This window comes from Protomyctophum parallelum (assembly GCF_964188405.1).
Source record: "Protomyctophum parallelum genome assembly, chromosome: 8".
NCBI classification, from domain to species: Eukaryota; Metazoa; Chordata; class Actinopteri; order Myctophiformes; family Myctophidae; genus Protomyctophum; species Protomyctophum parallelum.
Window position 1 is genome coordinate 50,080,161 of NC_139703.1, and position 27,691 is coordinate 50,107,851.

General features: G+C 41.9%; 2 protein-coding genes across 4 annotated transcripts; both read left to right on the forward strand.

Annotated features, from left to right (window-relative positions):
* Positions 1 to 3: 3 nt before the first annotated feature.
* LOC310863319 (hydroxyacyl-thioester dehydratase type 2, mitochondrial-like) lies at positions 4 to 1,884 on the forward strand (the record flags this gene model as incomplete). Its single annotated transcript, XM_083771568.1, has 1 exon — positions 4 to 1,884. The coding sequence occupies one exon, from the start codon at positions 4 to 6 to the stop codon at positions 553 to 555; it is 552 nt and encodes a 183-aa protein (XP_083627694.1). The 3' UTR covers positions 556 to 1,884.
* A 3,145-nt stretch (positions 1,885 to 5,029) lies between these two features.
* pxk (PX domain containing serine/threonine kinase) lies at positions 5,030 to 27,179 on the forward strand. Of its 3 annotated transcripts, none has more exons than XM_083772373.1 (19): positions 5,031 to 5,172; positions 8,209 to 8,259; positions 8,349 to 8,396; positions 9,142 to 9,328; positions 10,539 to 10,616; positions 11,695 to 11,768; positions 11,884 to 11,958; positions 12,091 to 12,195; positions 12,305 to 12,406; positions 12,563 to 12,724; positions 13,082 to 13,199; positions 13,655 to 13,733; positions 14,054 to 14,102; positions 14,341 to 14,418; positions 14,988 to 15,074; positions 15,746 to 15,803; positions 16,668 to 16,727; positions 18,052 to 18,080; positions 22,919 to 23,041. In XM_083772373.1, the coding sequence occupies exons 1-18, from the start codon at positions 5,068 to 5,070 to the stop codon at positions 18,066 to 18,068; spliced, it is 1,533 nt and encodes a 510-aa protein (XP_083628499.1). In that variant the 5' UTR covers positions 5,031 to 5,067; the 3' UTR covers positions 18,069 to 18,080; positions 22,919 to 23,041. The 3 variants fall into 3 exon arrangements, with proteins under 3 accessions (XP_083628498.1, XP_083628499.1, XP_083628500.1); XM_083772374.1 differs by having other exon boundaries at positions 22,922 to 23,041; XM_083772372.1 differs by lacking the exon at positions 18,052 to 18,080 and having other exon boundaries at positions 5,030 to 5,172; positions 22,919 to 27,179.
* The last annotated feature ends 512 nt before the right edge of the window (positions 27,180 to 27,691 follow it).

The following is a 27,691-nucleotide window of genomic DNA, read 5'->3' on the forward strand; positions in this document are numbered from 1 at the left end:
GAAATGAGTTACCTGTGGAGACTCATCCTTCCAAGGTCACGCCCACCTTTTCACTCTCGGATCATAACTGCTGCTCAGACACCAATTGGACCACATCCTCCTCTCACCACCTCTCCTCCCTTCCACCTCTCCCTGCGCCTCCTCCACGTCGGCCAGAGTGCCTCCCTCGTAAGGTCTTTCACCTCCCGTGACCTGGAGCTGTTCTCTGAGCTGACGGGAGACACAAACCCCATCCATGTAAACCCAGCCTGCCTCAGCACCTCCTCCCCTGCGTCTGGCAGCACCTCCTCTCCATTCACTTCCCCGGTGGTCCATGGAGTCCTGGTGAACGGCTTGGTGTCTGCTGTCCTCGGCACCCAGCTCCCAGGCCCCGGATCGGTCCTCCTCCGACAGGATATCCGATTCCCGGCTCCCCTCTACCTGGAAGAGGAGGTGCAGGCTCTGGCCACGGTGAGGAAGGTCAAGATGAATTTGGCCTTCATCACTGTGAGATGCTCTGTCCAACGGGATGAGAAGGTGGTGATGGAGGGAGAGGTGGTAGTCAGGATGCCATAGGAGAGAAGAAGCAGCGGACAAAATGAAGTAACATGTTGAGGAAAAGAAAAGGGAGAACAGGAGGAGGAGAAGCTGGGGAGGAGGGCGTTGTGCAGGCAGGAGGCCTCTGAGAAGAGCAGGAGGAGGAAGAGTGACTGAGAGGATGAGAGATGTATCTTGTAACCATTGGGTTGTGGTTTGATTCACACAGCAAATATGTCCTGTTAAAGTGTCTGAGCACGATCATATTGGTCACTGTGCCTGTTTAATATGAATGGACATCTGTTGAGTGGAGGACACTAGATTATCTCTGTATGAAGTCTGAATCACAAAACCCCAGGTCTGTGTATTATTAATTGATTAGTCATAATTAAATATGCACAAATGTTCCAGTTGAAGCTGTGAAAGTGTAATTTAATGACTAAAGGCTGCAACATATTTCTTGTGGAAATTGAGTTCTGCAGAGAAAACGAACACAAACATGTCCTTGCCAAGTTATCTTTCTGCACTTCAAAGATTTTCTCATGAGTGGAACATCACTAGCCTGACACCTGAATTTTCATTTTGTTTCAAATATATATTTATATTTTAATGGGCTTGGCTAGCGATTCAGGGGCTGGAGCCAGGCTAGAACATTATGACACCAATGCAAAGAATGTGTGATTGCTCAGAAATTCATATTCTATATTAGTGCAGTGATGCAAATATCCTGCATCCTCAGACTCACTAAATTGAGAAAGGATGCAATCATGTCACCCTCCGGTTGTCCTGGGATGCAATACTGTACTCTGTACTGTACTCTTAACGTCGTTGAAGTAGAACTCTTAAAATATCCCTGGGACCCATCTAAAAGACCACCCCCGGTTCCCGGAACCCATTACATTGAAAACCTATTTACATCACTGATAGTGAATAGATATTAATAGACTGTCACTGGGCACCCGCTTCGAATGTGATCAACCGATAATCACCAGTAGGTTACTTATCGCCCTACTGCATGTAGTCTGGAAGCCTACTGGCTGCGATTAGGAAACTCGGAAGTGACCGCGCTACTACATGCTAATGTTTGATGCTCAAAGTAGAGCCGCATTGAGTAGAGGACGAATTCAGTTTCAGCAAGCTCAAAGATATGAATCATCTTTTAGTATGATTCATCCTGCCAACATAAGATATGTTTGCAAATGTAATATCATTTCAGCATTCTGTTTTAGTTGTACTGGTTAAAATAGTTTATACATGGTGGTATTGCACAGTTTGCACCCCTGTACAATACCACCATTGCACAGATCCTGTTTGACTGGAGTTGAAAACATGTATGGTATTTTGAGTTTAAAACGAATAAATGCAAAAATAAACTAGTGTTAATGGGTCAGTGGATGTGTGCACATTTTGTCATTTCTCATGTCTATATTATCACTTTGGTGGAAAGTAACTTCCAGTAACTGGAAAGTGCATTTACTTAAAGGGGAATACCACTCATTTTCAACATTTTACTATGCCATTAATATACCTTAGAGTTGTTGTGGAAATAATATAGTCCCCCCCATTCTGTGTTTCCTAGAACTGGAGGTATGAAAAAAACATTATGTTAATGATTTTTTTTCAGAAGTAGTTTGAAGTATAGGCCTATTTATTGTGACAGCAAGTCGCAGTTGACTATGAAATCGTGCGTTTCCTATCAGTCAGTTGGTCACGCCCCATATATGGTCATGCCTCGTAACCACGTGATGTCATCAATATTCTGTATTTAAGTCTGAGGTCATTTTGTAGTCCTACGTTACGTCCGGGTCCAAGTGGCACCAGCTCCCGTCCACATCTCATTGTAAATAGAATATCTAAACACGTGAATCTTTTTACAATGACGTTATTTTTAAGAAAGGAAGCCATTGAGGGTTAACATGGGTCTTAATGCTTCCAACTCGAGTAGAATTATTAATGTTCTTTTAATGTACAAGTGTCCATGACAAATAAAATATATGATGTGGTGACAATAAAGACATTATTATTGAAGTTGGTAAGTCCATTTGCTCAGTACAATATTTCGGGGGCATATGAATGTGTGCAGGGTTGAGTATGTTGAATCTAGTTTGCATTCGCTCCACACGTCCCAAACTCTTCTCCCTTCTGGCTCCAAAACTGTGGAATGCACTTCCCATTGCAGTCAGAACTGCAGCATCACTCCCAATCTTCCGCCATAGCCTGAAAACCCACCTTTTCAGACTCCATCATGGCCCATAGCACTTACCCTAACCCCTTAGATAGCATTTGACACAGACTTATAGCATGTTATGTAGACAGCACTATAATTGTATTGTATATAGTCATAGCACGCCATAGTACATATCTATAGCATAGTAGTAAATATGTATAGTTTATATGTATAGTGTATGTATAGTTTCATTATATAGATATTCCACTGTTACTTTCTTAGCTTACGCATGTTTCATGATAAATGCTGTTATGTGATGTATTCCCATGCTTTTGTTCTTGCTTAAATGTAAGTCGCTCTGGATTAAGAGCGTCTGCTAAATGCCTAAATTGTAAATTGTAAATTGCATTCATGAGTATTTAGTTGACACAATGAAATAAAATTGTTGTTGCAAGGAAAGCGGTACAATGAGACTTTTGTGAGACAGTATAACTATGGGCGGCGGTGGCTCAGGGGTAGAGTGCCTGGATGGTAACCGTAAGGTTGCCAGTTCGAACCCTGTGGGCTCCCCCAGAGTTACTGTCGAAGTGTCCTTGAGCAAGACACTTAACCCCTAATTGCTCCCGATGTGCTAGTTGGTGCCTTGCATGGTTTCTGCTGCCATCGGTGTATGAATGTGTGTGTGAATGTAATGCACAATCTATGTAAAGCGCCTTGGATAAAGGCCCTATATAAATGCACCATTTACCATTTACCATTTATGGGGACACAAAAGTAGGACCCGGAAGTATCTCTGGAGGGGGCGCTCACGTCACAGCTAAAGCCGTGCCCGGCAGCCGGAAAAAACTAGAGTTCTCAACAGGCCCGACAATTGAGGCCCGGCCCTACCTGGGCCATCATTAAACCCTGTAGACTCAAGACACTGCCCCCGCTGCCACCCTTATTGATTGAAAACTTTATTTCAGACACAATGGGTCCATATACAAACAGGGAAAAACAAGACAACAACACAGGGATAGCCAATGTATCCGGCTATTTTCACTCCAGGCAATCCTTGTCAATAAAAAATGATATCTCCATATATGGAGCTGATCTGTTCTGCCATTCCACATGTTGATCTGACCTCATCAAACCCTGTACACTCAAGACACACTCCATACTGTAGGCTATATGGCCAGTACAGAATTCATTCCATATGATGATCTGACCCCCATACCATAGCGCCAGCACTCGCCAACCAGTCTGCTGTCTGTTCATCTGACCCCCCATTCCAAAGCGCCAGCGCTCACCCAGCAGTCTGCTGTCATCCAGGCAGATAAAGGGCTTTACTCGAATATTATCAATTTCAAATACTTTTACTTCGACTCTACTACATCTCGGTTCCAAATAAAATATTGTACTTTTACTCCACTATAATTATTTGACAACTTTATAGTTACTTAGTTACTTTGTAGATTTTGATTTATTACATAGCCTACATTAGCAGTGGCGTGCACAGACATTTAGAGGGGCAGGTGCTCAAGTGAAAAAAAGGGCACCTTGTGCAGCACATTTTGGGGCGGGAACCCATTTTGGTGCTTTAGCTATTGAAAAATAGCAGATCTACAAGCTCATAGCGCTACGAGCTTGTAGGTCTGCTATTTTTTGTTTTATCGAAGAACCGCACTGACATAGAAACATAGCTTTAGATTGTGGGGGCCTAAATAATATAGTAGAAGCGTTTTTTATCAAGATTTGATCAATGTCACCATGGTCCACATACTACAAATTAAGAAAAAAAACAAAAACTCTATTTTTTTGCCAAAAGGGCAGAGGGTGCTCTAGCACCCCCTAGTGTCTATCTGTGCACGCCACTGTACATTAGCCATGCACTTCATTTTGACCATTAATGGAATAGGCCTATTGCCTATCTACAAGCTCATATATTTTCAAAAGGTTTTTTCTTACACATTTTGAACCATTTGAAAACTTGTGAAATGGGACATTCTGCATAACTACTTTCCCTCCACTGGTTAATATCAATACCGGTATTAGCCCTGAAACATGACTGTCATGATACGAGCGTCATGAACCATGGCTATACCAGTATATAAAAAAATATCATGCGTTTTATTTTCACTGTGACTTTTATTTTTTGGAAACAACTAACCGGAAGTGTGTGTGTGTAATGTGTAATGTTCGGTAACGTGACGGTGTGACGTCGAAGCAAGAAAGAGGCTGCTCTTCCTGAATGCTACGACGTCCTTTTCTCTGACTGGGCTCACATCTGAGATGTCATGTCCTGATTCCTGACACACACACACACACACACACACACACACACACCTCTGGTCATTTTACCATCCGTTTAGGGCCGTGTTTTGTGTGGGCTACAGAGTAGAGGGATGATGTCTTTCCTGGAGAAACCGTCCCCGGGCAGGGTGTTGTTGGATGACACCGTCCCTCTGACGGCGGTGATAGAAGCCAGCCAAAACCTACACACACACACGGTGAGTCGATGGAATTAAAAACGCACTGTCTGACGCACACGCACACACACACTCACCAAGACTACTACTGTACAACGCCACCAGTACAAGCTGGGAGCCGTATATATAAGTAATCGATAGGCTATACTGTGTTATTTAAAGTACAGTGTTTTTTGTCAATCGGGTTGACTTTATATTCAGCTCAATTCACTGGCCGACTGAGCCGCTGGCGTTTGTTGTTGACAGTTGGGGATTTGCGTTGTTACAGCGGAAACTGTAACCTGTAGAATTTAGTAACTAAGCCATAGGTTTCTGGCAAGTCACTTTGGTTTGGTGCATAACTCCATACTGCTAGTTGGTTTGGTGTATTTAAACCAGAGCACACACAGGTGGCACGTACTTACTTAAATACTAGGTATTTCATCGATTCTGACTTACTTTCGTATTATGCAAATGTGAAAATCGATAAAACAGCACGTACCTCTGGCAGGCGTGACATTGATTGTTTCCTGTTAGGTCAGAGACAGGACAAAATGCTTCGTACTGTACTTTTGTGTTTTGTCATCAAATGGAAATCCTCAGCATTCTGATGCAATAAAATAACAAACTGTCATAGCAGCCCAGCCTAGCTAGGTTCTACGTACAGTGCTATGGTAGCCCTATATAGGTACTAAATCAACATATTGTGATCACAAACTACATGTTGAGAGAAGGATCTTATTATATGGTTAATGCCGATGATGCCATAGCGGTTTTTGTGACAACTTTTGGAATCACATAACTGAATAGGTCACCGATTTGCGTGTGACACTTGTCAGCTGAGCTAGCCCTGGCCCCTGGTTACTACCGCGCTAACGTCAAGCCAGGACACAGGAAACAACTTTCTGTGGTTTTGCTAAACTAGTGGCAGATTGCCACTTTACTCATTCATTCCGTATTGTATGAGTACTGACAGCAGGTTAACAGACCAGACGTACGTGTGTGCATAAGGCAGCAGCAGCCTATTGAGGACAACTACACATTCTGGCAGATTGCCTGTCAGCAGTTTAGATTCGAAGCACAGTCACTGTTACCAAGTATTTGTTTCATGTAATACTGTATTCAGTTTGGCACTTGATGCATTGATAAAGCAACAAAGGAACATTTCACAACTGATGCAAAGCAGCTACCAACATCAGGTACCTGACTGGAAACACAGTAAAGGGCTGACAGTCACAAGCCTCGCATTAACAACGGTACATTGCACAACATCCATTCATACAGTAGACTAGATACATTAGAGACACAGCATCCATTCAGACAGTAGACTATACATTAGACACAGCATCCATTCAGACCATAGCTAACTATACATACCTAATAGCTACCTAATAGACCAATACATTACATATGCACACATTTGAGTTGACCAAATATCCATTCAGGCGGTAGACTAATACATTAGACCAGGGTATCTGCTAGCGTTTTGTTTTGGCTGGCTAATGTGGCTGATCAAATTGGAATTTACCGGGCAAATGTAAAATTTAATGGGCAAACCGTATTAAATACACATGTGTGACCGTGTGTGGAATGCAGATACATGCATTGCATGCCATGTTTAAAAGCACTGCCTCTGTTCCTGTTGAAACATGTTAAATGTAATTATTCACATCTCCTCTCCATTAATGTTAGTAGTGGGGTCTTTAAATAAGACCGGGGTCCCGACCCTCAGTTTGGGAACCATTGCCGTAGCAGACTATTGTAGCGTGTGTGTGTGTGTGTGTGTGTGTGTGTTTTGTTCTAGAATGGTTTTACTGGGTGACTGACCTTTGGACCTTGGCATCGCCAGCACTAACCAATTGGAGAAAACAGGAAATGAGATTTTGTCCTCATTACATCTGTATTATAGACAACTCATTTTGCAGGTTTCTGATTGTGTCTAGTGTCTAGTGCGGATATCATCAGGCAGTAGACACTTTAGAGCAGCAGATATCATTATGGCGTGTGCGCCTTCAAAATGATTCCCTCAAGCAGCAGCTTCATAATATTATATTAGGGCCTAAGTACTCTAGTGTGTAATGCTTTCAAGGTGTCGTCCACTCACAGTTTTTGTATTGAGTTGTGCTTGAAATGTACTGTAATTCTGCAAACTGTTAATAAATACTTCAATCAATCAATAAAAAACTCATAAACCTGTGATGCGGTGCACTAAATCTGAGTGTTCCGTTTCATTCTAAAGCCCAGTCCACACCAATGATTCGCAACGCAACTTAGTCGTCGCTAACTTGCAACCATCTGCAACACATTATCCACAAACCTGTAACCAATCGATTCAGACCACTGCAATTTTTTGCGACTAAAGGCCAGAACGGACTAAGGGCCGAATTCATACTCCTATTTTACCGCTGTAGTGCCGAACCTCAAATCATGTCTCATTGTAGGCTCTACAGAGCCGAACCGACTTTTATTCGGCTCTAAAATAGGAGCATGAATCACACCTAACAGAGCGGCTTTAAGGCCAGTCCACACCACTGCAACTCCTTGCAACTGCCATTAGAGATAATGGTTGCATGTCGCAAGAAGTTGCATTGGTGTGAAGAACTGACCTTTATTTGCAACTAGGCGTAACTCGTCGAGTTACTGTTATAAATGGTGAGACCAGGCTATTTGAATTGGAATTCACGTGGGGGAACAATAACATTGTGATGCTTGCTCAATCCGATAATCCGATATATAACCAGATATTAGCTGAGGAGTAGACATGGCCTAGACTGGATCACATTAATCTGTTAGGAATGAACACCAGGCTTTCTGCTTTGTGGTAAACCTGTTGAAGCGAGCTTAACCTCCAACAGTGGAAACCCAGACCAGCAACATAACAATCAACAATGGTAAGGAGACCATGGATCACATCCTAGTTCAGCAGCATAACAATCAACAATAGTAAGGATATAGATCAGCAAAAAAAGACATAATATTCCAACCAACAGCTGTTTCAGTGAACTGATGTCTTTCCATTGATCCGAATGTTATAGATGCAAATCCCAATGCCTTAACATTATGTCTGTCTCTCTCTAGGAGTACATTATTAAAGTCCAGAGAGGAGTGTCTCCAGAAAACAGTTGGCAGGTAATTAAACCATTCTCTAGGTAAATGGACCACTCATATGTGTTGAGTGTGAATCATTTAAACTTGTTGTTTTGTCTTATGTGTTCCAGGTGATTCGTCGCTACAGTGATTTTGACATGCTCAACACTGGACTGCTGGTGAGACGGACACACACACACACACACACACACACACACACACACACACACACACACACAGAGAGAGAGAGAAGAGGCTTCTGGGTCCATTTTACTGTGTAACTCACTGACTCACTTTTCGTCCAGTAATCAAAGTGGAGCAGGTCAGGCCCTGGTTACTGGTTTTAAAGGAGCACAACACCACTTCCTGTTTGACAGGAAGTTCCCACCGATTTTGCTGAGGTTTTACCAGCTCATTTCCTGTCCAGGACCCAGGGACTGACCCTCACGGTCCTCCCTGACAGACTCTCCATCCCTCTCTTTTCTCTCTGTCCTCTCTCCTCCCCTCCGTGACACTGAAGTTTATGTTCTTTCTCTTTCTTCCATAGTCTCTTAAAACTCATTCACTGCCATTGACGAATATATTGTCATTTCCTAACACTGACGTATGGCGTTCGTGATTAGTTTTTTTCAGTATTTACGTGCGCTCTTCCGCAACCTAGGACTTCAAAAATCATTTTATAATGACTTACATTATATGGGCATGTATAAATGTCTTGTAATCTGCTTATAATACTGGTTGTACTAATAATGCAATCATAACACATTATAAAGCCTATTATAATGACTTATAAGGTCAAGTGCTATAATCCTTCATAATTACTGTTCACTCACAGACATTTTCTTTGAGCCAGGATCACAATCTACTCAAATTGTTGTTAGTTGTAATTAAGTATAATGTCTCCTTTTCCCTCTCTCTCTCTAGGTTGCTGGTGTCACTCTCCCTCTACCCAGTAAGAAGTTGTTGGGTAACATGGACAGAGAGTTCATTGCTGAGAGACAGAAAGGACTGCAGGCCTACCTGGACACCATTACCCAGCACCTTCTGCTCTCCACCTGTGAGCTCGTCAAGAAGTTCCTGGATCCCAACAACTACTCGGCCAATTACACAGGTCAGTGGCGTTGCCCCGCCCCCAACAGCCACTCAGCCAATTACACAGGTCAGTGGCGTTGCCCTGCCCCCAACAGCCACTCAGCCAATTACACAGGTCAGTGGCGTTGCCCTGCCCCCAACAGCCACTCAGCCAATTACACAGTGGGGCAGTCCTCCAGTTCAGTGGACAGATCCAGGAGTTGACGTATCAGATTCTGCAGTCTGCACACAGAAGTCACCATTTTGTTGTGAAATCAAATCTGTCTTTCATATCATTGTGATGTTTAACCCATTCTGAACGGTCACCCATTTTGGGGTTGGCATCATGTTATGCTTCAGCTATTGAAAAATAGCAGACCTACAAGCTCGTATCGCGCCACCGAGTGGCGCGATACGAGCTTGTAGGTCTGCTATTTTTGAAAAATCGAAGACACTTTTAGAATCTGATCTCAGGTTAGAATGGGTTAATAATGAAACTGTCAGGATGTAATAGACATTTTTAGAATCTGATCTCAGGTCAGAATGGGTTCATCAGACCAGTGTGTTGTCCAGTGGAAACCTGGTATGAATCTGATCTCAGGTCAGAATGGGTTAAAGATGTGTGTCAATACGGTTAAAGTACACAAGTGGTGTTTTATGGACATGTGTTCGGATGAAAGGAATTTGACGTGGTTGGTTTCACCATAGAGGATTATTAATGAAGCTACACCTCACCAATACATCAATCCCCCCCTTCTCATATAGTCAAACACACTCAGGCCTCACCCTGGAACACCCATGTATTCACAATCGCATGCAATTCATTCTGGGATAGATGTCTGGCCAGATATTATCAAGAACAAAACACCCTTTGTCACATTTGATTATTATTCTTGTAAAACAATAGGGAAAGCAGCCGTTATTGTTTATATTTTCATGCTGTTGAAGGGGCAGGGTGGGATAGTTGGGATTAATTTAACAACAAGTCCTCAACTTTAACATTGTCAATTGTTCTACCAATTCTCGCATCACAATTGGAAACGTACGCAGCTGTTCATAGTTTCGATTGAAGTTGTGATGTTGCTCAGAGCCATGCTCACTTTGCTCAGTGACACATCAACATGTTATTGGGATACAATCTGTCTTTCTCTTCCTCATGTCTGTTTCCCTCATGCGTTTGTTATGTATCTCTCTACCTGTCATTCACTCTTTCTCTCTCTGTGCCCCCCTTCTGTTTCATCTGTCTCCAGAGATTGCCCTCCAGCAGGTTTCTATGTTCTTCAGGTCAGATCCACAGTGGGAGGTAGTGGAACCACTCAGAGATATTGGTAAGTCCTGCACTGGAAACAGAATTGGTTGAACCAGGGGGCATCCGGGTGATAAAGGCCTGGCGATCCAATGAGGGCATTTGGAGGTGTTTGTGGGTGGGAAGCCGGCAGGGGAGATTGTGACTCCTACAGGGCAGTCGTCAGGGAGCTGAACTGGGAGAGATGGCATGTTCCTTCACATGATGTAGTCTCACGTTGCCAGACTGTTGCCCCTCGCAATTTTCAAATTTTCAAACTTTCGTCATAGTCTTCAGAACGAAAGCTCTGATCATGAGGAAGCGATAAAGCGGAAGTGAAGCATTCTCCCCACTTCCGTTTCGTCTTTACAGTCATGCAAATGTAATATACTGTATATTTATCCAATATAAATATAAATCATCTAAGCATATATAGCTTGCTGCTTAGCAGAAATGGAAATAAAATGTTTTAATCTGAAATGGCAGCTGCCTTGCTCTAGAGGTGTAGTTCCAGTTCCAGACTCTATAGTAGGTGTAGTCCAGTTCCAGACTCTCTATAGACCGATTCACAGAGGGTTTCCTGGGTGCGGCCATTACTGAGGTGTACCATTAAGCGCAACAGCACTGATTAGCTACACCTGGCCTACGGAGCACCTGCTCCATGGATTACACCTCAGTAATGGCCGCGCCCAGGGCACCCCTCTGTGAATCGGTCTATAGGTGTAGTCCAGTTCCAGACTCTATAGCATTCAGGTTTGTGGAATAGTTGTCTGGCTACGCGAGACTACTTCACATGCATTCCTGTGAAAGTCCTCACTGTCGGGTGAAAAGAAGCATCTGGCGACTCAATGTGGTTGAAAACAACAGTAGGGGTTGGCAGTGACGGGGACTATACAAACATGGACGGAATTGGCAATGACCTTTCTTTGCAAAAATAAATAACTGTCTTCACTGCACATTACACTTATTACATCAAATCAATATGTTGACACAAAATATCGATTTAAAATGTGTCGTCTTCCACATCATTAACAGAATAACTACACAACACAATTCCACCAAATTAGAGTATTCAGTCAATAAATGAAAGGTGAACAGAAGTGTGGTTTCTTTGTTCCCAGGTTGGAGAATCAGAAAGAAGTTTTTTTTAATCAAAAACAAAGAGCTTCCCAAAGAAAAGCAGCTGTTGAGCTGGGTGAGCTTCTCAGTTTTTTTTTTTTTTTTACAATAAATATAATACTCAACACAAGCACCGTGTCTAATCTGTGTGTGTGTGTGTGTGGTTTTCTTTCCTTGTACATGTGTGATAGGTGGATCTAGGTCCTGATAAGTTCCTGTCCGATAAAGACCTGCAGTCTGCAATGAAGCTATTGACAACACTGTCTGTACGTAGTCACACACAGACATATCACCGTACGTACGCCGTACGCATATACACAACACACGCGAGCAGACATATTAGCGTTGCTGCCCCTACGGTTTCATTTGTACTGCTAACCCGTCTCCTCTCCTCATAGAATCCATACATCTGTCCAGTATTGTTTGTCAGTACTGGTGAGTCTTCAGCGTTGGTCATCAGACAGTTTAATGAGAGAGGCTCTCTGAGAGATCACATCTGTAAGGTACAGTAACTTGCTGAGTGTGTGTGTGTGCGCGCACAGGTGTACGTGTGTGTGTTTCTGCGCACACCGCACAGGGGTGTATTTAACCATTTCCCGCTGCTCCCTGTAGGTGAAACCTAAAGATGTGTTTCTGAAGAAGTATTGTAACCCAAAGAAGAGCCAGGGCCTGGAACTACAACACATTAAATTGTATGGAAGACACATACTGGAGGTATATTAGTCACGCACAGACACTCGCCCACGCACACCGTTTAAATCACCCTTTAGTCAGACACATGTGCGATGAGATGCATGTACTCAGCATCAGCATCTTGTGTGTGTGTGTGTGTGTGTGTGTGTGTGTGTGTGTGTGTGTGTGCGCGCGCAGGCATTGCGGTTCCTCCATGATAAAGGGTTGCCGTACGGTCACCTCCACCTGGGAAACGTTGTGTTGGACGAGGGTCGTTGTCGTCTGCTGGAGGTGGAGAACAGTCTGCTGGGACTTCCTGCGTTCCATAGATCTCACATCACACAGCTCCGGAAGATCAATGTAAGATGTTATCTACTGTATGTACAGTATACTCAAGTGGTTCTCAAATGTTTTCATGTCAAAGCACATTTGGCCCCCCATTTGAAATGTTTTTTGTGCCAGGGACCCCCACAAGATTTGAGTTTTAACGTGTTTTAAAGATGTGGTTAATCTAATTTTAGCCGTTACTCTACTAAGGAAAGGAAAGGTACTTGTTTGTTTACCCAGGGTAACTGGACTAAGCTCAAGAACTTGTTTACAGCCAGGCTACACTGTGTACTGTACTGTTCTATTCTGTATTATACTCTGTTCTACTCCTCTACTGCTCTATTGCACTGTATGTAAAGTATCTTTGATGTGTGTTGTTTGTGCTTCCAGTCAACAGAAAGTACAGATGTTTATTCATTTGGTCATTTACTGTATGAGATGACCTACGGACGACCTGCTGAGAGTGTTTCTGTAGACCAGTACCCCCCGACAGCCTACAGTAGTATAGGTATGTGTACACACACACACACACACACACACACACACACACACATTAGGGATGTAATAATCGAATATTCAAATTATTGCTAATAGGATAAAAATTGAATATTAACAAAATACAATTTAAAATATATTTCTTTAAAGAAATCTGTTGTAAAGGCTATATTGTCATACAAAGTACAAACCCTGCCCATAGTAACTACATTTTATGGGACATAAATGGGTGTAATATTTATTTATTCTCTATTTTGCATCATTAGATCGTTACATGCATTTCACACTACACAAGTCTCTTTCTTGAAATTGGCTGTCATAATATTGTTGTGGTTTTTACACTACACGATTGATTGCTGACAAGGGATCGCATGCCGCAAGATTTCACCAGGATGTGATCCAGGCCCGATGCATTTAGTTTTTTATTCCAATCTATATTATATTATCGTGTGTTTGTTTGTTTTACAGTCTCTGTACTCCAGTCCATTCTTTCAACTGAAGCTTGTAAAACTGGAATGCCGACAGTCTCACAACTCATACAAACACCGTGAGTACATCTCCTTCATACTACAAATTACTGTCTGTGATTTCTTCTTTTTTGCCAGGTGCTTGAAAAGCGCCTGGACTACATTTGCTACTACGTCTAGTAGCGACCGCAGTGGACACTTTTTCATGATTGGCTCTAAACTGCCTCCAAGCCAATGGGAGACTCATAAAACCCATAGTCTGAACGGCATAAAAGCCATACTCTTGAGAGCTTTCTGCAACTGCCAATTATGACTGAGTCATTCTTGTTCATTTTCTTTCTTTCTGTTTTTAAATGTTAACTCATCAATATGTCAATATGCACTATTTATTATTTTCCAGGTTGTTCAGTGATGTCCAGTTGTACCAGACAGACAAACTCCAGTTTAAGGTGAGCTCAACCTCTAAAACCAACTACATGAACCTTTGCGTTCCGTTTCTGGGGTGAACAAAATGAGGATAATAGCAGTTCTACAAGCTCATAACACATTGTCTTTGGCCCAGGTGATTGGTAACTGGAGATCTCGGATCGTCTGGCAACACAAGACTATACATAAATGACAATACATCATAACTCGCTTATCTATGTTAATTTGTATGTAAGTGTTGTGTATGTGTCTTCATTTCAGATCCCCAGCAAACTGAGGGAAGCCTTAAAGACGGCAAAAGACAGTCTGGAAAGACGACTGCAAGATGAACAGAAGATGGTTAGTTAACAAAATTAAACAAACTACTGCTGTCTTAGTACTGGCTTTGATGATGAAGGTGATGATGAAATTGATTACAGTAATATTGCTGATGATGATAATATTAGTGAAGGTGATGATTAATTATTTTTCTGCCAGATATATATTCGTCCCCCCTTTACATCATATACAGTATGAAGCGGTTTAGCCGAAAATCACGTTTTTATCATTGGGCCGGTTACTAGGCAGCGCCTCCGTCACCTCCAGCACCAGGATCTTTGCACACGGCCCCCATTTACCTCCAGTCAAAGTAGGATTTTCAATGCTTATTTTCTCTGCAATTACGAGCGCTGTCCATGGTTTTCATGATCCATCTGAGGTTAGGGTGTCATTTATGATTTTGTACCGCATCGCTCCCGACATGTTAACGTTTCTGGCCAAAGATAAACAGCGCTATTAATGGCCGATCGTTACAATGAAGTTCTCCATGCCACTGCATGTGCAGTACTTTCTTCCGCCACTTGGTGGCAGACAAGAGTTAAGTTCACGATGATTGTACTGTTGTTGTTGATGATGATGTATTGTTTCAGCTCCATCAGTTCAGGCGTGTGAGCAGAGCTCAGTCTCACCACGGATCAGAACAGGAGAAGAAGAAGAGAAAGATACTGGCCAGAAAGGTACAGCAACACCATTCATTTCAGGATCACTTCACAGATAAGTAAGGAACAGTGTACAGTGAAACTGGGCAGTTATCCAGAACGGGATGGACACACCTCCCGGTTACAGAGGTGAGACAGCTAGGATATCCCATTCTGACCTGAGATCAGATTCATACAAGGTTTTCCACTGGACACACACTGGTCTGATTAACCCATTCTGACCTGAGATCAGATTCTAAAAATGTCAGTCGTTCTTCGATTTTTACAAAAATAGCAGACCTACAAGCTCATAGCGCGCCACTCGGTGGCGCGACATGAGCTTGTAGATCTGCTATTTTTCAATAGCTAAAGCATAACATGATGCTGACACCAAAATGGGTGCCCGTTCAGAATGGGATATAATATTATCACGAGGAGAAAGACAAATGACTTCTTCATGTCAGTGTTGTCACAATACATCTCCTCGCTCGCACAGCCTAGTGGGCTACACAAGTCAACAACATACCTAACAATGAATAGACTGAATAATTAAGTTTACAATTATTTTGTCACATGTTGGAAATCTAAACAGTCATTCATTGACCTTGCCCTGCCCGGCGTTTCTCAACTGCTCCAGGGATGTGAACCTGCAACCTTCCTTGCCTGATTCTCATGACATTATATCATTGTTTTAATGTTTTCTGTTGTAGAAGTCAAGACAATCGGCATATGAAGAGGACTCCTCTGTCAAATACTGCAATAACTCTGGTATGTTATGTTGCTAGTTTATGTATATTGTACTACATTGAATACTGCACTAACTGGTATATACAGTAGTATATTAAAGCTACGGTAAATCTGTTTTAATTCCTCTCCCGGATAAAAGGGAGGTAATTGCAACTGTAACATGCAGGATGTGAACCTGTGTCTCGCACGTGGGTAACCAAACATCTACCACCCATTCAGAAAAGAGTCCTTCCATGGCCAGGGCATTTATTGGGCTCTCTCTCTCTCTCTTTCTCTCACTGCGTGAACTCCCTTGTTTGTGGGAGGGCATCCTCATGTCTGTCTCTTTGATCTCTCATGCACACACTCTGAGCCCCCCCCCCCCCCCCCCCCCCCCCCCCACACACACACACACACACAATTCAATTCAATTCAAAGGGCTTTATTGGCATGAGAAAACATACGTTTACATTGCCAAAGCAGAAAGAACAGTACAACAATACAGCAATACAATCAAAACAAAAACAAAAATTATGTACTTTGTCAGATTCTTCAATAGATCAACTTCTAACTTCTAACTTCACACACACACTCACTTAACCCCCCTTTCATATTTAAATGAGCTGAGACAACGGTGGAACGGGTATTCTCAGGTATATTCAGAAAATGTCCTTAATGTAGTGGATATATTCCGCAGCCGAATACTGACACATTTCAGTGTTTTCTCCCTCTCTCTCTCTCTCTCTCTCTCTCTGTCTCTCTGTATCTGTCTCTGTCTCTGTCTCTGTCTCTGTCTCTCTCTCTGTCTCTCTCTCTCTCTCTCTCTCTGTCTCTGTCTCTCTCTCTCTCTCTGTCTCTCTCTGTCTCTCTCTCTCTGTCTCTCTCTCTCTCTCTCTCTCTGTGCAGGTTCGGGTGCCAGTTCTCCTCACACATCCCCCTCCTCCCCCACTCCTCCCTCCACAACAGGTACACACGTCTCTCTGTCTGTCTCTCTGTATGTCTGTCCTTTGTCTCTGCCTGTCTCACTCAATATATCCGTACAGTACACTGTATGTGTGTTTGTTTGATTGTGTTTGTGTAGCGCCTCGTGTGGTCAGCAGGGATCATTGCAATGGTAGTTGTTGATCACATTCAGAGCTTTGTGTGGTGTATTGCACAGATCACATTCACATCTATGTCTGAGTAATATTTTAATTTTAATTTTAATGGTAATGTTTATTTAATGTTTTCTTGTGTTCTGAGTCTGGACGTCTTGTTGCATTAATATACCAGTACATTAATATACCAGTACATTAATATACCAGTACATTAATATACCAGTAATGTGCTACAATTATATCTGGTATGTTTCCATTGGACTCACTGGATTAGGTTTGACAGACACGGGCCAAAAGCCAATCGGAACCTCATTAAAGACATGCATTGGTAAATGAGGAATTGACTGTATGACAACGGGCATGACGGAATACCCTCAACCTCGTCTTGCCAATGAGGAATGGCACGCTTGTTGACCTGCTGTGAGCCAATCGGCTGCTCGGTGCGAGCGTTCACTCGCTTAGCGGCTTGCTCACCTAGCGGCTCACACCTCATGAAACTCAAGGCAGCAAGGGAAGTGTGTAGCGACTGAATGCCTGGTTGTTAAGCTCTACTGACTACTGAGTTAGCTAGTTAATTGTGCAGCGGCTAGATGTGTTGTTTCCTGGTCGTTAAGTGTGTACTGACTGCCTAGTTAATTGTGTAGTGGCGGAACATGTTTCCTAGTCGTTAACAGTATTCTTTGAGACACACACACAGGTATTTCGGGACGTGGCCCGAATCCACCATTCCTTCCCGGGTTAAAAACGGAACCTAGCTTTTCAATGGCAGTCAATGAGTTTTAAGTGTGTACTGACTGGATACATTATATGGGGTTAAGCCCGGTCGTTAAGCGTTGACTGTCCAGTCATTACGTGTGTAGCAATTTAGACACGTCTGGTCCCGTAGACTCGGAGGACAGATGCTGTGTAAAAGTCATTGGAGCATATTTCAGCCTGGCCCTACAGTAAGTAACTAAGCACACAGACTGCTGTGGGGGGAGTGGCATTGGTTTCATAGTCACTGTGACTCGCTGGTCTGGGATTGGTGGCTGCAACCCTACAGTCATCTTTTGTCTGCTGTAAATACTAGTGATGTCATCGCATATTTAGATCTCACCTCTCCCATCCTCTCCTCTCCTGGTCATAGCAGTAAATTCTGTCCATCCTGTTGCTCCTGAATGAATAACTGTCTCTTCTCCCTGCTGTCTCCATAGAGCATGCTCCACTCTGACCGTAATGCAGGGTAAAGTAAAACGAATAATGATTATCTCGCATTTTTTTAAGCTGCTGTGCACTCTGACCCAAGCATACAGACATACAGTTGACCACCTAACGTCTCAATTCTGGACATTTCATAATAGGTGAACATACTGCAATATTAGGACAGATTTAGTGTAGACAGAAAAGGGAGGGAGCAAGGGATAGAGCCTTGTGAGACCCCGGTATGTAGGGCTTTAAGTGGCTAAGACTGGGCAATATATCAAAATATATAACTCCAGTTCAAATGGTACATTCTCACAGATTCAATTGTAATGACAGCAGCAGCTACAGTAGATAAAGGTAGGTATGCCTACTGATAATAGTCAATAGTATTTTCAATAGAGCGTCGCAGTCCCGCCCCATTTCAGAACGACTCATGAATGAATTATGAAACACACCCATAACTAATGTTAGTACCTTCTGCTGAGGACACACTGAGAATGGACCCTTTTCACATAATGTAATAGTAGCTGATAAATAGTGGGTATATTTAATCTAGGTGTACCAGTTAGCAAGAATAGAGCGTCGCAGTTCCGCCCCTAAATGAAACTAATGTTAGCGGTGTGTTTACCTAGCCTGGGTTCCAGCCTGATTCGCTGCGTTCCGCTGGTCTGAAATATCACTGCGCTAATAAGTGACATTCCGGAGCCACGGAACGCAGCAAATCAGCTTGGAACCCAGGCTAGTGTTTACCCATCATTATATCTGCTCTGAAAAGAGTCTCGGTGTCGCAGAGCCTGTCCAGTGAGCCTGCATTCACAATAGCAGCTCCCTAACTCTGTTTGACCTAAATGGAACAGTCATTGTTAGCACCTTTACAGGACGTAACATTACCCTTCTGTTTATGTCACTGTGGCTGAAAAAGGTCTCTTGAGGCTGTTAACTTATGGACACAAGAGCCCGCCACCTCGACTGGCAAGAAAATGTTAACACCACTCTTGAGTCACTATTTACCAAATACCTACGTAAAGGAAGGCTAAGACTCTTTCTCGTAGAGAAAGTTGTGTAGTCTGTACATGCACTTTTTGGCTTCTGTGAGTCTGCATAAGAGCACATTTCAGTCTTCATACATCACATATTCTCAAAACTTATTGCACAATGCACCTTTAATGATACATTTTAAGACATTTTTGTATTAGATGAGAGTCGGTTAAGAAGAGAGTTGTTTTTCTTAACTGAACTGTCTTATCCTATCTTGATGATTGATTGCATTTCCATGCATTGCCACACTGTGGAAATAATCAATACATGGGAGCCTTATGAAGCGTTCAATATTAAGATTTATGATGTCCAGTAAATTAGGTGGCTGTATTCATGGAAGTAGAGTGATTATGTTTTATTGATAGATTTTATTTGGTAATTGTACACAAAAAGCACATTGCTTCCCGACATGCAGTCAAGTCTAAGTCATAATATAGTAAATCACTGCTTGCTTGGGAAAGGGTGTACATGCTTCTTTAAAAAAATAAACAAGGTTCACAATCTACAATGATTCTAGAAAGGGTTCTAGAAAGGTTTCCCTTCTCTTCCTCTGATTCTATATGCCCAACACAGTAACACACACTGATTCAGACCTCTGCTCTCATTGGAGATTGTGATGTGTGGAGTCTGTCTGTCTGTCTGTCTGCATGTCTTGTCTGTCTATCTGCCTGTTTGTCTATACGTTGTCAATCTGGTTTGTGTTGAAACAGGAGCATGCTTTTGCTCCATAATTGTTTTCCTTTTTATCAGAGAAGTGGATGGACTTTCAGAGATCGATACGAACCAGCTTCTTTACTGAATGCTCTGACTTTCTTCTGCCTCCAACTGTCAAACTCTTTGTAGACAATTGTTTTGCTGTGATCTAAACTTCAGCGAGGAAAATAAATCAATACATATTACAGAAGACAATTGAAACGATTGCTAACTCCTAAATGTTCCACTTGCATTCAGACTTTCTAAAGTGGACATCACAGTAACCCACGTCAGAGAAACTATTAGTGCTCACAGAGTAGACTTCCATTTCTATGCTGACGACACACAGCTGTATCTTTCTGTAGCTCCAGATGACCCATGTGCTCTTGACCCGTTGTTGAACTGTCTATCCAGCATCAAATGCTGGATGATGATTCAAATTAAATGAGGATAAGACGGAGGTTCTCATAATTACTTGCGCAAGCAGAGCGTGCAAGTAATCATTTCGCCCGGTCTTCGTTCACCTTGACAGCCAACCCGCCATTTGATGTGTATGCAAAAAAAACAGCAAATCTGTGCCTGGTTTGCTGGGACCAGATTATTTAAATGACCATATGTCTTACGTCATCATTTAGAGCTAGTCATACGTATACTATATACATAATCAGTCAAATAAAATAGCAAATTGTGCCTGATCTGCTGGGACAAGAGTATGTGGTGTGTATATGTATGACTAGCTCTCAATGATGACGTAAGAAATATGGTCATTTATGTAATCTGGTCCCAGCAAACCAGGCACAAATCTGCTGTTTTATTTGCATACGCATCAAATGGCGGGTTGGCTGGCACGGTTTTTGGTGCAAAGTAACCACAGTATACCGCTAATCAACTTACAACTACATACTCTATATAGTATATGTATACGTATGTCTTACGTCATCATTTAGAGCTAGTCATACGTATACTATATACATAATCAGTCAAATAAAATAGCAAATTGTGCCTGATCTGCTGGGACAAGAGTATGTGGTGTGTATATGTATGACTAGCTCTCAATGATGACGTAAGAAATATGGTCATTTATGTAATCTGGTCCCAGCAAACCAGGCACAAATCTGCTGTTTTATTTGCATACGCATCAAATGGCGGGTTGGCTGGCACGGTTTTTGGCGCAAAGTAACCACAGTATACCGCTAATCAACTTACAACTACATACTCTATATAGTATATGTATATGTATACGTATGTCTTACGTCATCATTTAGAGCTAGTCATATGTATACTATATACATAATCAGTAAAATAAAATAGCAAATTGTGCCTGATTTGCTGGGACCAGAGTACGTGGTGTGTGTATATGTATGACTAGCTCTCAATGATGACGTAAGAAATATGGTCATTTATGTAATCTGGTCCCAGCAAACCAGGCACAAATCACTATCACTATAGTCCAAGATGAAATACATTTAAAACAATTGACAATTTACAATAAATAATACAATAATTATACTGTATAACATATTTTAATTCAGTTTATATACCTTTTTTTCATCACATATCAATGATTTATTTTTCTTTGAAAAACTAAAAAGGGATCTAGAATATTTCTAAATTGATAAAAGTGTATTTCTTATATAGATAGAAACTTGAACCATACTTAATAATACTAGGTGTTTACATGCATAAAGTAGATAGGTAGCAAATAGTTACACCTAATAATTAGACATTTCAAACGTTCCTTCACAGAGATACTGAGATTCCACAGTTTACAGCGGTCGAAAATACACTAGTTGGCCATTTATGGCCTACTAGTGTGCAACAACCAAGTATGCACTCGACAGAGTGCAGTTCTAGTTGGTTCTAGTTCTAGTGAACAAAAATAATCAATAACTAATAGACTTGGAAACCTAACTGTAGGGAGTACAAACACAGTAAAGAACCTGGGGGTTATTGATTGAATTGAACTTCAATGCACACATTTATCATGCTACCAAGACTGCTTTTTTCCATCTCAGAAACATTGCACGAATCAGAGCCTACCTGTCACTAGATGATGCGAAAACATTGATCTACGCTTTTGTTTTCACGAGACTTGATTATTGTAATGCACTGATTTCTGGCCTCACAAAGACAGGTTAGAACTCGTTCAGAATGCACCAGCCAGAGTTTTAACTAAAACTAAGATGAGAGAACGTATCACTCCAGTTTTAGCCTCTCTGCACTGGCTCCCTAGCCTGACACTCGGCTTGAATTTACATTTAGTTTAAAATTATTTTACTTGTTTATAAATCCCTTAATGGTCTTGCACCATCCTACCTACATGACTGCCTGCCTAAATTTGTCCCAGGCCACCCCCTGAGGTGCGCCACTGCTGGACTGCTTGAGGTGCCTAAGGGAATGGCGTCTAAAATACGATGAAGCAGCTTTGCTTCTACAGGCCTGGAATAAACCAAGGCAGCCTCTGTAGACATTTTAAAAACGCAGCTCAAGACCCACCTTTTTACCCTTGCTTTTGGCTGAGTTTGTATCTCCCTGCTGCTAGTTAATGTTATTCAAGTTTTTATGTTAATGTAATGTTTTATTTTGAATGTTATTTTATGCTATTATTGAGTTTTGCTTGGATTTTAATGCTGTTTTATCTTTTGCGTTTCTTTATTTGTTCGGCAAAGCAAAATGTTGCCAATGAAAGTGATCTGACCGAGTGTCAGATCACTACAAGGCCAAAGTCATGTTGAACTTTTGTTTAGCCTTGGGTTGTATAGCTATCTGGGCTGCCTACCCTACTAGAAGTCAAAATATTGTCGAATAACGTTATCTGTTGTTTCTATCATGCCTACTTTGCCCATGTAGCAATAAACTCATGGTTTTATCAAAGTTCAACATTGCTTTAACACCATAATGGTCACATGTATGTATTCATAGATATTCAAAAAATACACCAGGTTCAGATTGTTTTCATTCTTTCTTTACTTTAGTACTGTATTTGTATGTATGTACCTACCTGTTTTACCATTTATTTTATTACATATTATATTATATATAATATAATATTATTTATTTATTAGTACTTGTATTATTTTTAATGAATTAATAACATTCATACACAATGTGATTCTGACTCTCTTCTCTCTCCTCTGACCCATGCAGGAGTCCATACCCCACCACCACCTCCTCCTCCTCCCCCTCCTCCACCACCTCCCCCCTCCTCCACCGTCCATCCAGAAGTTCAGTGTGATGGGGCGGGGGGGCGTGCTGCTCTGTTCAGCTCCATTCATACATTCAGCAAAGGCAAACTGAGAAAGGCGGAGACTGTAGACCACAGCAAACCAATCATCTGACTGCGTCTGCCCACCTGACCCCAACATCACCCCAGCGATGGTAAACCGGACGGCCTTTGATGAGTCACCCGCCGCCCCTGGTGGGTGACGGCTGTTGGCGAAGCTGACTATTGCCATAGCAATAGCATTTTTTAAGCTACCTGAATGTGGATACATTGACCACTTCCTGCAACAACTCAATACTGCTATTATTTGCTTTTAATTGCTTACCAACTACATGCCTCCATTGAGCGGTATTCACTATTTTTTGGAGACGGTGCCAAGCTATCATTTGGAGGTCCTATTCTATTGTAAAGTCTTAGTTGGCCAGTGAGTTGCTGGATTATAATGTCTATCTGGACCCTGCCACTCTGTACCCACAGAGAGTAGAAAGCTAGCCAGTCCTCTACTGACTCCGCCCAAAGCACTAACCACAATGTGATTGGATTGCTCTACCGCCATTTTAAAACGTTCTCCACGTGGTTTTCATTGCGTTTTAGAGTTTGTGTGTGTGTGGGAATGGAGACTCACTGTGTGCCATATGGAAACTTGTGCCTAGAGAAAGCCGTTGGAGGGGAGGTGCTGAACCTCTTTGGTTGACCCCTTGACCTCAGAGGTCAGTGGCCTGTTCCAGGACACTTTATTAGTTGGGATCAGCGTGGGAATTAACTTGAAACCTTCTCGTCACATGACAATCTAAACAAAATGCTCCGCTGCCCTTCTACCATGACACCCCAGGACTGGACAGTGGTCATTTAGCTGATGGAAGGACACAATGTCAACATGGTGCGGAACAGAAACCAGACTGCAGCAGCATACGCAAAGAGAACATTTTAAATGCTTCAATTCACTCTGCGGTGAAAGTGTTTGGAATGACTTTTATTCAGTGAAATCCTTTTCCAATTGGATGCAATGTTTTTTTGTGATTCAGTGAATGAATGAAAATGAATGTCATAACGGGAATAAGATACTCTGTAGCACTTTACCCACAGGGGTGGGATTGAAAGAGGAGTGTGAGGAGGACATTGACAGTTGTTGAGAAAAAAAAATGTGTTTTCATATTTACATCCTGTGACATAATTATTATGAAGATTTAACTTCACCTAAACCGGACCCCTGAACCACTGCTTAGTTTAGATAAGTAACTGAAGTTTGTTTTCATTTGATTGATGCAGCGTCCCCAGACCAAGTTATCTTTGACAACCTGACTAGCTGAGGGACATTTTTCAAACACTGTGCTCTAAAAGGAGTTGCAAAGAGCTTCCTCACACCAGCAGGGTGAAACCGAATACTGAAGGCTTTTCTTTTCTTTCTTTAATGAAGGGGGAAAATTGATAGAGCACTTATGTTATTTTACAACTGTACAGTACAATTATGGTTTTCTATTATTGGCTACTCGGTAAAACGGCACTTTTGGTTTTTACTGCTGGCCACTGAGCAGTTGGTTGTTAAGTGCCTTGCTAAAGGGCACATCAATATTGTAGTTTTCTTTTTAAAATGTATTTATTTATTATTTTACTTTATTTTATTTTATCCCAATTTAGTCATGGCCTATTCACCCTGCGTTCTGCAGTTATTGTCACAACCCACTGTTGGCTTGAGACGGATGAAGAAAAAAGAAAATCTATATCTGCATGTAGTCACCAGCTGCAGTTTTTCACCTGACGGCAAGGAGATTCACTCTCAGAGTATAACAGAGGTTCATGCCATCTTTCCCATTCCCCCCCGAACAACCAGTAGTAGCCTATAGTATTGGCTAGTGACTGTGACTGACTGTTCATTGGACCGCTATAGAATAGAAATGAGCCAACCTGTAACTAAGGTTGTTGCTTGTGTGTAATGTGGCCCTGAGCTGGCAATGTGGTCTACTGCTTCAATGTGGTATCACGTATGTTTATTTTGATGATGTAGTTGACCATACTGTCAAGAAACGGGGAAAGAAGAATGTTTGTGGGGTTTGACGACGCATGGCCACTCAGCTGTTTACACATTACACACAAGGCAAGGCGAGCAGTGGAAGTTGGCCCTCTGTTTGTTTCTACTCTCTGGTATCGCTGTCAGGAATCAAACCCGGCCTCTGGTGGTGGGAGTGTGTTACCCCACCAGACACCCCATTAATGGTAGTTGTTAATGTTGACGGTGGGCGAGGTTCAATGAGACGAGGCAAACGATTGTCCCGAATTGTGGATTTAGGACAAAGGGTCACAATCATCTACAAAGGCTTAAATCTAACGTAAAAACATTCACGTCTGTGAACACTGCCACAGAAATGAATGCTTTATTCCTGCTGTCAGGTGGAACCCACACAACTCCCAGCATGCATGCATGTGTGCATGACAGCAGTATAACGACTGTGACCGTTTCAAGCTAAATACAACAGAGAACAATTCCTGGACAGCAAATAAACAGCCTTGTTTGTTAGCGCTTACTGTAGCTATTTACCTAGTTATAATGTCTGGTCATTATTATTGTTGTAATCTAGATTATTTTGAAAATGGAGCCTGGGAAATATTGTTTGGAGGTGGGCTTCACCCTGACCAATATTTTCTTGTTATTAGTGTCAACGTGCTAACTGCCAATTGGATGTGTTCATCCACAATACAGCTTGTAATGGCAATCCTTCACTTTGAACTTTGTTGAACATTACTTCACACAGTTCACAGGTGGTGGAAGTGATCGTCCGCAGCAGTGCACACAGAAACATGACAGATGGATGTCCAGTCGTAGAGCTCAGTTTGACTGTATTTATTGACCGAGTTGTACAGATGAGATGAATATACCAGTGATAATGTATAGCGATTATCCTGCTCTTTTGTCTGCTGCTGGCTGGCACCATACCCTGTGTCTAACCTGAATCACTGCACCTGAGTGCCCCCTAAATACACACCCAGTGCTGTCAAATCTAAAGCCCCCCACCAAGTGTTCAAAAATAGTATGCCAACCTAACGAATAATAATCACCATCCTAATGGCTCCTACACAGCTTGTCTCATAACATGACTGGCTAAGGATCAGAACACACATGTTCTACACATGTGCAATATTCAGTGTGTTTTATCCTGAGCAAATGCCCATGCTTTCAAAACCCAACAATGGATGGGCCAGAAACCACGGCCATAGACCTAAAAGTGTGGCAGCCATGTTGACCTTACAGTTTTGGTGGTTGCTAAACATCTTGTTACCAGCTAGTCAAGCAATATTGTCGGTCACCATGGTGAGGTTATGGAGTACATTATTTAATATTTATAGCAAACTTTTCAACCTGGACTATGGACTGTCTGGTGCAACCACATCAATGCTATTCATCACTGACAAATTATGCAAAACACGGTCTATACCCCGACCTCTATGGAGTTCAGCCGAGACAAAGGAAGGAGGGCGTAGCCAATCAAAACGGTAAGAGAAATAGAGAATGGCTTGCATAATTTGTGTGAATAGCATATAGGCCTACGTGGTACAACTTGGGCTAACTGTCTATGTGTCTATATTATATGTCAGCGCCGGGTACAACCGGATTTACTGTATATACATACAGTACACTCACTGTCAACAACCTTGACTGTCTATAGACCTGTAATATGTGTCTGATACAACCTGGATTATCTGTCTGATACAACCTGGATTATCTGTATACGGTGACAGTCACAGTGTCTGTACAGTGAGGACTAACTCCCTATAGGCCTATAGTATCTGTCTGGATCAACCTAGAATAGATTAACTAACTCCATGTATCTGTTACAACCTGGACTAACTGCCTATGGTTTTCCTCGCTCTACAAACAACACGACAAACATGGACACAAAGAACAGATGAAGAACTCACCAGTAGGAATCAATTGGACTAGTGATGGTAATGCTGGGAAAACATACCAGAAGTTGTACTCTGTATTTATAACTTATTCATTTAAATGTCAATCTGTTGTTATGGATGCCACCTGACAGCTTTGGGAGAAAAAACAAAACCTGTGTTTTATTTTTTTAACAATCATTTATTTTTGGTTTTATTTGCACATGCTTATAATCGACTTTCACTTGATGTGTGATGTAAAGGATTACCCTGATATTTCACATCCTACTATACAATTGAGAAAACGGTCCTGTGTGTCTGCATCAATTTATTTCCTGAATGGTTTTGCCAATGAATCTGAAATTGCATATGGGCATTGAAGCATTGCCATAGGTAGGGCCTGCGAAACAGATTTACCCAGGCTGGGACTGATGAAGCTGATTTCATTTCCCCCCCCCCAAATTTAAGCCGCTTCTTTTTGTCTTTTGTTTGGAGGAGTTGTGTCCCTGGAACTCATGGATGGATACAGTAGATTGATTGATTGATTGAAATATTTATTAACAGTTTGTAGAATTTACAGTACATTTTAAGCACAAACTCAATACAAAGACTGTCAACTGTGAGTGGACGACCCAATTAAGCATTACACTTGTTTACAACAGGGTCCACATTGTTCAATTCATCAAAACATTTAAAGACATACAAATAGACATAAGAGATAAGAGATAATGTAGATTGTAGAAGATGGATGGATGATAGATAGAGATACTAACTAGATGGATGGATACTGTAGAATAGAGAGATACTGTAGAATAGAT